General features: G+C 41.5%; 1 protein-coding gene across 5 annotated transcripts in view; it reads right to left on the bottom strand.

Annotated features, from left to right (window-relative positions):
- Positions 1–371: 371 nt before the first annotated feature.
- DARS2 (aspartyl-tRNA synthetase 2, mitochondrial) overlaps positions 372–11,861 on the bottom strand; it is a 26,564-nt gene continuing 15,074 nt past the window's right edge. For 3 of the 5 annotated variants that reach the window (XM_075156775.1, XM_075156777.1, XM_075156778.1), the window contains one exon: positions 10,483–11,406. In XM_075156775.1, coding sequence (XP_075012876.1) covers positions 11,219–11,406 — 188 coding nt within the window. In that variant the 3' untranslated portion in view covers positions 10,483–11,218. Of the gene's footprint in view, positions 462–2,393; positions 2,495–10,482; positions 11,407–11,861 lie in introns of those variants that run through there. The other 2 variants (XM_075156776.1, XM_075156774.1) reach the window with 2 other exon arrangements.

The raw sequence follows: 11,861 nt of genomic DNA, 5'->3' as shown, positions 1-11,861 counted from the left end.
CTTCCACTCTTGGCAACAACTACGGGGCCAGCAAAGATTCTTTGGATGCCTTAGGAGACCAGAGTGGAAGCATACTAACGCCTGGTCTAGCAGCTTGTATTAACTCTTAGTCTAGCAGCTGGTTAAAACTTACCTGCCCTCTCTGTGCACTAAAGCCATAAAGCTGTATTTATTAGCCAAGTTGTGCATATCCTGCTTGTAGCCTCCTTATGCACGACTACAGATGTCCAAACGAGGTGACCCATAGAGAGAGGGTTATATTTCAGGATTTTCCATCTACCACATCTGCCTTTGCAAAGACACTGACGGACAGCGGGCAGATAAGATGTCCCCGGGTCCCCACAGCTGCATAGGCAAGTGAGGTTGATCCAGACCCAGATGATCCTGAGCTCAGACTGCCTACAAAGGCAGTGTGGATGCAAGTTCCAGGAGTCTCATGGACTTCAGGCAGCACCCAGAATCTGCAACAAAGATACGATGTAAATTGCCCCTCTGCTCTTAAAAAAGTACAGTATTGGGAACATGATCATCTGCTAGGTCTGTAGGGTTAAATCAGAGAAATATGCAATGAGATCAAGTAAAAAAATACAAGAATAGACCTTCACAACTACCTGAATATCAGTATCTCTCCGTCCTGGAAAACATCAACACCTACTAAACAAGATGGAGTGGTCAAATGTAGAACTAACTGCCAAAGCACACCAGCACGACAGGTCAACTCTGCATGGGCCAGGAATCAAGATTTAGGACAGCACCACATGCGACACCAAAAAGAGAACCCAATTTGTTCACCCGGTCAACTCTCACACCAGTCTCTGCCTTCCCTGCTCGCAGACAGGAGGAAACAGCTTTTCTATATCAAAGAGAATCATTCGACACCAAAGTCACAAGGCAGCAAGTGAACAGCACTGCTCTTTGCTGGTCTGGAAGCACAGACTGAGAATTTCAGCAGCATGCAGGTTCTCTTCAAGGGCACAGCTCCAAACCCCAAATCAGGTTTTGTAGCTGAAACTACACCACGCCGAGCAGAACGAGGAGAGCACGACACGTGTTTTGCTGTCTGCGTTACTGTTTGCACCCCAGCATGGTATCTGCTTTTTCACAATAGGAAAAGTTTGTTGACTCGTGTTTAGCTTGTGACCCAGTGTAAACACCAGCAGTTTCTGCTGTCAGAACAGCCGGTCATCTGCTGCTGTCTACAGAGCTGGTTTTATTCTCCTAAATACAGCAACTTGCATTTATCTATATTGCATGGCATCCTAGTTTTTCCATGACCATTTCTCCATTTGTCAAGGTTTGAATCCCACCTGTATCCCTCTCCTAATAGCCTACAGATTCTCCCAGCTACCAAATTTGTACTAGTTTGTTAATAAATATATGAAACTACGTTTTCTATTCACCATCCAAAATTGAAAGAAATGTTCCTGGGACAAGCACCTGAAAATACACATTTAAATGTTTTTTTCCCTGGGTAGCATCACCTAGCCATTTTTTACCCAGTTTCATCAAGAGTCACATTAGGTATGACATGGTTTAGTGGTGGACTTGGCAGTGTTAGGTTAACAGTTGGACTCGATAATCTTAAAGGTCTTTTCCAACCTAAATGATTCTATGGTTCTATGACTATGCCAAAAAACCTTGGTATATTGTCACATACTGCCTCTCCCCTAGCAATAAGATGATTTAATCTTTTCATAGGATGATACTACTTTGGTTTGAAATGACTTTTCTCCCAAAAAAACACATGGTTTACTTGTCCAACATCTTCCAGACTGCTTTTGTTTTAGATTTTTTTCTTCTGTAAATGAAAATTAAACTGATCTGTAATTACCCAGGTCCTTTTTTTATTCCTTCTAAGAGACAGGTACTGCACGACTTTTACGGCAGTCAGGTGCCTTACCTATCAACCATGATTTGTCAAAAATCACCACAAATTATTCTGAAATCACTTCAGCTAACTTTTTAATAAGATTCCTGATACCCAGACAGCTTGAGACCACCTGATTTCCCAAGAGCCCTCTTGAATGTATTTTCTTCCTCTATTCTAAGCAGAGATCTCACTATTTGTCATTATCACCAGCAGTGCTAGTCAGCACTTATTTCTCTTGAACTTTTCAACAGTGACTAGCATGAAAAAATAAAGGATTAAACATTTTGGCCTTCGTGACATTTGTTCAACAGGTCTTTCTGTTCCCACGATTATCCCAGATGTACATTAATAGTATGAAGAGGACCAAGGAAAGCGCTGACCTGCTCATTTATTGTGCATACCGGGACTACTGAAAGGAAGGGTTGTCAGAGTCATAACAAGTATTTCTTACATTAAGGGATCGTGATGAAGCAAAAAGCATTTGTCCTGCAGGCTTAGAGATACACACTAATTCCACACTTACGAAGGGAGAATTGCAGTTATTCATTTAGTAGTGGCACTTTAGGTCGCTGTCACCAAAGGCTTGTTCCCTTTGCTCAGGAGGCAAGCTCCGACTTAGGCAACCTGGAAGAAGCCAAGCTGTAATACTGAAATAGAAACCTGGAATAAAAAACCCCTAAGTTTCATTTGGCCATGCAGCGCAGTCCAACACACCACTATCAAATATGACATTAAATGTTATAAACGACAAATGCCAACAGTTAAGTGGTAACCATTTGTATAGTCTCAGAGTGCCCTGAAGATAGATTTGGATAAGCCCATGGCGTTGCCAGGAGGCATTGCCTCCTGAAGTCTCTCCTGTGCCTGCAACAGGGACCGCACTGACTAAGGGAATCGGAGGGAGTCATCCACAGACAGAGAAGAAATTTGAGACATTAGCATGAGCAATCCTAGCTCCAGGGAGGGAAAAAAGAACCAAAGACAAACCTACAGCAGTTCAAAAGCAAGGTCAAGTGAAACACAAGAGCTGCCAAAGAGGTCATAAAAGTATTGAGCTCAATTAGAAACATCCTACTGTTCAGCAGCATCATGTTCGAGTCCTGCCTGTTGAAAGCAAGGCGAGTTAAGCAACTCGCTCTCCTGACCATCCTCATTGTTTCTTCTTTTATGACACCAGGGTGGACACAGCCTTCAGCAGACTTTGGTGAGACTTCTCATCCTCGATTTTACTTATCCTCCAGGTATACTTAATAAATAAATGAACACTATAAACCAATTTTCATGTTAAATGCCATTTTCTGTTTACAAATTTGTTAAAATGCATAAAAATTTTTATAACTGCACATTATGTGATGTCTGTTCTCCATAATAAGATGTATAGATCACAGAAGATATAAACACACACTGTACACCTCCAGCTTTTAGTTCACACTACTGTGAAAGGCTAAGGAAAAAAAAATGGCAATCCACTTTATGATTTCAAAGGGAACAGTAATCCCTAGGAAAATGCACAAAAAATCTGTGTCACTGGCTATTTAAAGAACAGCTTCAGTATTTCCTACTGTTGCATGACAGATTCTGATTATTTTGATAGTTTCCAGTATTTTTACATCTTTCTAAGCAGGAGCCACAAGATGGCAGCATGAATTAACTGCACATTATTTTACTTCAAGTCAGCTCAAGCAGTCCTCATTCCTGTATTCCCCAAACTTCAGTCACTTATTCCTATTCCTCACCTGTGCTGCAGCAGCTGTTTATGAGGCCATGCAGTCCTAGTTGAAATAACGAAGTGCTGCTCACCAGGCATCCCTCAAACATTTTGATCAGCACTGCCAAGGAAGCAGCGAGGAGCAGAAAGCGGGGATGGAAATGACCTTGACAAGAAGAAAAAGGTCTGCAGGCTCACAACTTAGATTTAAACAGAAGGTTGTTCAGGTGGCATTAATAAAACGATAAACTCGCAGAAATTGCCTTTCAGAAAGTATCATTCCAGCTGAATGTCGTCCTGACCACAAAGTACCTCCTTCTATATAGTCAGCATAGTTATTTAACTGGTGACTCTACATTTAATGGGTGTTTATATTCATTACTATTTATCTCATCTTCCACAAATTAAATTAGTAACAGCATGCCAGATATTTTCTTCATGTGGCTCCTGCAACTGCATTAAAACCAGCAAGCTATCTCCAAAGGCAACTGTGGGTAGAGCTTGTTCTGTGTATTTCTGTGGCAGCTGTGCTAAAATCATGCTCCTCCCATTAAAAGAATCATTTCCCACCCACCCCCTCAAACATTTGCCAGGGATTTGATGGATTTGTCTTTAGTTATACAGCATTAACAGTGAAAATATGAAATGAAAATTCATGGCTTTATATGCTTTAACTTTAAATTCTATTTAAAGTATTCTTGGGATTTTTACAAGACATCCTAAACATCCAAATCAAGCTCTTGCCTTCCATAATTGCTTTTTTAAACTTTTACTATGAATATGACATAGTACTTTTTATTTAAACTCCAGCATTTTTTCCTTGTAAAGAAGCATGGGAGGTTAGAGACGAGTTAGCTTTCTACGTGAGCTGTTACAGTATTCCTGGGATGCTTCCTCTGGGACAATACCCTGCGTAACCTTGAGCTGGCCAGCCTGTCATCCACCCACCTCTCCTGTTTGTTCTCCAATATGTTTGTACAGAGCTGCAAAAAAAAAAAAAAAGGTATTCTACAGTTACCAGGGGCTGTATCACGCACGAGAACTATCACACCCATTTTGCTCTGGACACTGTTGTTTTGCCACTCAAAGTGAAGTGATGCTGTTTGAAAGGATCAGAGTCGCTTCAGTACCACCCTACTCAAAGCCCTGGCACTGTAATTGCTGTCAAATTAGTTCTGTTCATGCTACAAGAAAAATAACATTTAAGGCTTTTCTTTTACAGAACCGTACTGGACATCTTTTTCTTTATACACAAAGAAAGATCTAATGAGAAGAGAAACTGAATAGATGACAAATGAGGAGCCTGCATTTCAAGGGACACCATCAAAGAGGTGAAGCCTTCAACCACAATTCTCTTCAAATTGCTAAGCAAACAAGTAAAATTCTCAGGACTGAGACTGTTTTAAATCTATCACTCTCCAAATAGAGGATAATATAAAAAAATCCAACAGTACACTGTGATTGTTGTTCCAGAGAAAACTGCCACTGTACATGCCCCTTGTACTAACTGTTCCCAGAAATGTTTTTATATCCTTCACTTCGGTATACACCTGCTACTTGGGAAAGCGCAAAGTGTTGCCAAAGCTTGCTGCTGTCTTTTTCTTTTTGTAATCTTTTTGATAATTTATATTTTTTAAAAATATTAACTGAAGTACATGGTTAATACTAGTTTTCGTACCAAAAAAGTTATCTAGTACCTTTACGCAGTACAAAGCAGAAAGTGAAGGTTGATAAATACAAACAGTAACACAGATGGGGAAAAAAAGACTCCAAACAGCCTACAACAGCATCAACTTTTGGCCACTTCAGCTGTTGATGGGTGTACGGAAAGTCACCACTGGTTGCACAGGAGGTATGCAGCGATTTCCACAGGAAGGCAGGTGAAATCGCCTAAAACTGTAGAGCTTAAAATTGAGGTGATTGAAGGACAGAGGATATTAATTCATGAAGTGATGAGCGGAGTGGAAAACACAGAAGAAATTTGAGTATTCATTCCTTCTAATAACCTACATGGGAAGGTACCTCGTGAAATGATCAGATGAGAGATTTAAATTAAGGAAGTACTTTTTAGAATAACACATTATTTAACAGAACTCATGGCTACAGAAATACAAATATATTTTAAATATGACCAAATTAATGGGAGAACTGTCCATAATGCTGTTCTTCAATTCTACTTTAGCATTACAGTAAACACAAACACTAACAAAACATAACAAGAAAGCTGGAGCCTGATGGATTATTAGAGGCAAATGTGACCAATCCATCTGAGTATATCTGTCACAGAGCTCTGTTTGCTGTAAAATTGTGGCTGGCACAGCTGGTGACTGCCTGTAATCAACATTCTTTAATTACATAAAACAATGCTTTGAAAAAAACCAACAAACTCAAACAGAAGCCTAAAATAAGAGCCCAAACGTTTAGAGGTGAAGTCATGTGAAGCTTACACGGGGGATTTCCATCTGGTACCATTTAGGCGGCTGTCAGTTGTCTATGCCTTTTCTGCTGCTAACACATGGGCCAAACAGCGTACCAAGCATCCTCATGAGATGGCTGATTACATACAGCGACAACAGCAAGCAAGTGTGGTCAAAACAAATCATTGTGCAAGCAACTGAAGGTATAAAGCAGGGAAAAAATAGAAACCCTTGCATTTGAGAGCATAAGCTCTCCTTATCCTTCTGCTCTTACCATTATACACTCTTTTTCTGAGGCTGCCTGTATTCACCAGATGCTGGACATCAGTGCAGCATCATGCGATGCCATACCTGCTCCATTCCTCCCGGTGAAATACAGAGCAGCGGAGTCATGCCTTCCTGGGCTTGGAGATTTGCCACAGGCACGTACAAAGCACTACCTCCTGCTCACGTGCAGCAGCACTGGGTCTAGCACACAATCTAGCACCAGGAATAGCTTTGTACACCCAAGTAATGTCCTCTGGCTTCCACCGCACTGAGTGTCCTTTCATCAGGTCTGAGCTAAGGTCCCCACGCTCTCCAAGACAGAAGAAAAGCATACACAAATGTCCTTCTGTCAGACTCAGGCTACAGGAGAGACGGTACAGAGCAGTAGTTCCTCCCTTTTCCCCTTGGGGTAAAATAGTGGGTGCAAATCCAGCTGCAAACAGCTGAAACCGTTCTTTGAAAATTTCTGCTGGCTTGTTAAGAATTATAGTATTTTTGTATAGCAGTGGTCTGTTTTCAACAGAACTGGGAATTAATCAGCACCCTCAACCTCTGGGTATCTGCGACATGGGATTACACAAAGCTGCTGTGAAGTTATATTGTAATTTAGCTAACTCCAGAGAGAGAGATACCAGCACAATATAGGATTAAACTCCAGCTTGAATTCTGAAAACAGTTCCTGTCTTTATGGCATTTTGCACAAAACCCTTGCAGCCAAACTCACCCAAGCCATCTGGGATGGCTGAAATCAAATGCTGCAATCTCTCCCCAGCTTGGTCCAACCTGAAATATTCTGGATAGGCTTGGAAACTTCAGAAAAAAAAAAAAACCACAAACCCACACTTTGGCTGCTGAGAATCCCACTGGCATGCTACACTCCTGTTCTGGAAGGGGAAAAAAAATACTGAAACACTCCAGAAACTTCTCTCTGATGTTACGAAAGGGTGGTATAAACTTACTAGAGGGTTGTTCCAGTCAAATCTATAGAAACATGCACAGAACCAGTTCCCCTACAGGTGAGGAATAAACCGTCTCTCAATTTTACCAGTGTTTTGTTCAGATCTAACAGAAGAAAATCAGCAAGCTGGCAGGATTAAAGGAGTACAGAGGCCTTACATACAACTCTGGCTCCTGCAAGAGCATTCCTTCTACAATCCTATCACCCACCCTAACGTTCACATCCCACGTATGCTAGTCATTAAGTTCCCTGGAGTTGAGAAGACCATGTCAGGGAACCCATTCAGCTATCACAAGCTGATCCATACCAGCAAAGACCCAAAACAAATCCTCAGGCAGCACCTGTGTCCAGCTGGTGACTCTATTTCCAACAAAGCCAACTGCTCCAGGTACAGTACCCAGAGGCTGGGCAATTCTCTTGTCCATCGTATAGACACACACATTGAAAAGAGGAGTCACGATGACCTGTGGAAATCAGTGCAGGAATCTGGAGATAGTAACGATATGGGTTTTGTTACTAATTTTATGCACATACATACTGTAGCATGGGAGGCTGCTCTGTGTGCTGGGGGGCATTTCCGGCAACAGCCGACAGTCTCATTAGTACCTCCAACACGGGGGAGTCTGCATATACTAATTCTATTACTGCTTGCTCTTTGGACAAAAAGGAATAGTACAAAGGCACCCTCGAGGACTTTGGACTTTCATTAAGTTGATGAGCAGATTTACACTGCTAGTTTGGCTTGGGCCTGGAGACTTGTGCTGCATGAGGAATGGAAAAAAAAACCAACCGACCCAAACCACACAGTCATACAGATTCACCAACTTTTTCTTACACACCACACCTCTAATGAAAGATTACTTAAAGATTAACTCTTAACAGAGGAGTCCAGGACTTTGCATCTTCTAGCATAGCTGACATAGCAACATTTCTCTATAGATTTGTCTCATACAGGAAAAAGAAAGGAGGGTAGAAGCAACAAGGGCTCTGTGAAAGCTTGCAGTTTGTGGTTATGCTGTAGCTTATTTTCAGCAGGTGTTTCTGATGGACATCGTGCTGAGCTGAAGTAGTGGTTTTCACATCTATTTTCAGGATCACAGGCCAGCAGCTTTTTGCCAGCAAACATGAGATATTGGTCTGCAATATGACCGCCCCTTACTTCCATGTAGTTCTTGTAACATCTGTCTACTCTTGCTTCTACCAAAATATGCAGCTAAGAATGCCAACTAGACTGTGGTTTAAAAGTGACTTTCTGTAGAACAGGCTTCCACAAGCGCAAGTGAAACCTTACACAATGCTCTATAAAAACCAAAACAATTAACGTCTTCTCTGTGGCAACATTCACACAACCACTGGTAAATTCACACAGTTGTATCGTAAGCCACCTTCATTCACAAATCCAAGCACAGATGGCTTGCATAAATTTGGGATACATCTTTTCCACTGACCTAATTGTGGCAGGGCTGCAGCAGCTCAGATGACATGTTTTGTTGCATTTTTTTCACTGTAGCTAATCGTAGCTGTGTCACATACTTATAACTGCAGTGAGTCCTTAATACAGTAGCAGGTAAACAAACATCATACGAAACAGCTTGCACAAGAGAGGGATGTGTATGCCTCGGAGACATCTTGCTCACAGGTTTTAACAAGTGCTCTCAAAAGAATGTTCCAGGCAGTGTTACATTTCTGCCTAAGCTTCTTAGAGCATCAGTTACCCTTTGAACGCTTGGTAATAATCCTAATTTAAAGAACTGGGTCTCTTTAGATGTAAACAGCATTTGCCTTTCCAAACAGTTACTAAACAAATGATACAGTACCCCTTATTTCACAACTGGGGAAAAAAAAAAAGTTCAGCACATTATGTTTACAGTTACTAAAAATAATAGTTTGGCAGGAGTAAAGAACTTTTCAGAATAACTGTTATTTTCTGTGATTCCATGCCCTCAAACAAGCCTCTGACATCTGTGCTTTAGGACCACAGATGATCCTCAAGCAAATTCCATGCAAATCTTAATCTCACTACCAGTAAAGAAACTAAGTAACAAAATATACCATCCTCTAAAAAAGCAGAATATAATACATAGCCTTGTAGTGGCTGTATTCCATATCACCACTTACAAGTTAAGGGAACAAAAGTATCTGGTATAACTCTCACAAGGTGACTCTCCTCCCCACAAAAACAACAACAAAAAAATTTTAAAAATTATTTTTAATATGTATCTGCTTAGGGTTCCAATTTTCAGCTCAGCTTCTCTCTGAAAACTGGTCCTCACTCCATTACTGACAGCTTCTACTCGGGGGGGAGGGGAAGTAAAACAAAGGTGAATTCATTTCAAAATAAGAATGAATAGCTCACACAAGGAATAAATTAAGGAATTCACAGTGTTTGGCTAGAATGAACATGAATACAAATCCAGGATTGTGTTGTTTTTCTTTTGTTTTAAAATAGTATTGAACCACGCTCCAAGACTGACGATAACAATCAACATGAAATAAGAAAGGATTTAAGTTCTCTTTTACACACCTAACTCCATCATCTTATAACCTGCAAAGCAGCAGCAACTCAGCTCTACTGTTACTTGTCTACAGATGGTACTTTCAGCCTGTATAAAGTACTCAAAAAAAACAAGCTTAAGGAGAAGAGCCACCTCCCTTACTGTTTTTTATCAACAGGACAGCCCAGTATTTAAAAAAAACCAACAATCTGCACCACCGTGTAATGTTATCCCACAGTGTGGAGACTGAATTAGCTGATAACCCTTGGACACCGTAGCTCTCCCTTTTCTTCCTCTGCACCATCTTCCTAGCTTATTCAGGTAATTTCTTCCTTCTCTTTTCCTCAGCTTCTTCACCTTCCTCCTTTCCTCCCACCAACTCTCTGCTTTCTCCAACCTAACCACAGAGTTACGAACACCTACGGAGCGCCTCTGCAGAGGGCTTGCTATACGCTACAAGAGCGGAGCCAAGTGGCTTAGTCTGGTAGGATGCTGCTAGAGCCCACACTCTGCTCGGTACAGAGTCACCCCTGCCCTGTGGCTGTTCTGGTGTGGGACAGGGATGAACAGTTACTTGCGAGGAACTTGCTGCTGCATCACTCACCACTGCAGCAGGTTTGCAGGACCAAGCAGAATTCACAGAAGACCGGCAACCCTGCTATGCTGTCACAGATTTCTTGTCATCTCCTGGAGGGATCAGGGGTCATAAAGAAGAACTGGTGGCTCTTTCTTCTTGTAGAAAGCCCAAAGCCAAGCTCACTCAAAACTACGTTGCCAGATAAACTTTATTTACAAACATACAAACTTCAGAATTGGCATGCTGAAAAGCAGTAGGACCACAGGCCCCAAAGACAGATCATCTCCTGTTTGAGAAGTATTATGAGGACAACTGTTCCTAATGATAAAAACACTTCTCCCAGTCTTTGACAAGAGAACACAGCTGAATACGAACTCCCTGTGGCAAGTTCTGGATGATCTTGTATCCTCCAGCATGAGACAAGCTGCTGGTTGCACTAAAGTTTTGCTGTGAAGCGTCCAGAGCTCTTGGCTCAGCACAGCACTGCTCTATTGTAACAGTCCTCAGCTAACAGATTCAGTGTTCATCAGGAATACAGACCATTTGCCAGGGAAGCTGACGCTATCTCCTCCAGATGGGAGAGAAATACTTTACAAGGGACATGGAAAAAGTGGGGAGTGAAAAAAAATTAGATGCCATCATTACTCCAGTATGACACCCCAAAGCCAACATTCTCAATATCCTATGCTAAAATTATGTTCTTTTCTTTTGCTTTTCTACTTCTTCCCATTACCAATCTAAAGGTGAATTCCTATGGGGGAGCCCTCGTATCTATTTCCCATTCAAGCCTGAAACTGCCACGGTACAGTGGGGTTGCACTGCCCCTCATCCTCCCATAAAGGTTGATGTTTTCTGAACTGAATTCTAGTATTTAGAAGCTGTAACCACCTCTGGCTAAACAGATAGCTTACATCACTGTCTTTAAGTCAGTTTTGCTTTGCCTCTTTTTCTGCAAGAGGCCAGGAAACCTGGATGTGATATGGCTCTAGTTCTTCTGGAGTGACATAGTCTGGAGCATTGCCCATCAGGTCCCGTCCCCTGAAGGATTTAGGAAAAGCAATGACATCTCTGATACTTGGAGCGTCAACGATGAGAGAGATCAGCCTGTCAAGTCCTAGAAGCAGAAAACAAATTGGTGAACCACTTGAGTTATGGCCCTATATTCCTTCCTCCGATTCAGAAAAATCAGAAAGATGGAGTAGATAATATTACTGAGTTTGAAGAATAAAACTGAAGCAAATAAGGGGAAAAAATTAATCTCAACCAGTAGCAGAGAAACAGACTTGCCTAAAGCTTTTCAATATTACAGAAAGTTCTGCAACACACCAAGGACTGCAAGACAGAGACAGTGCCTTTGCAAAGACAGCATAACAAAACCAGGGCAGCTAAGTGGCAGGAACACTGTCTGCTTAACGGCTCAAAGCAAGCTCTTGATCAACCAGTTCTGAAGGATTACAACTAGGAGGAATTCAAAAAGAACAAGAGCCTCTGGGTGATTGGATGGAGGGAAATCACACTGGAAGACCACACCTTAAAATGCTACCTTTGCTTTTTGTAAGGTTTTTTTGT

This window comes from Calonectris borealis, chromosome 8 (genome assembly GCF_964195595.1).
Source record: "Calonectris borealis chromosome 8, bCalBor7.hap1.2, whole genome shotgun sequence".
NCBI lineage: Eukaryota > Metazoa > Chordata > Aves > Procellariiformes > Procellariidae > Calonectris > Calonectris borealis.
Note: the sequence above shows the minus strand (reverse complement) of the source record. Positions and strands in the feature narration are given on the sequence as shown.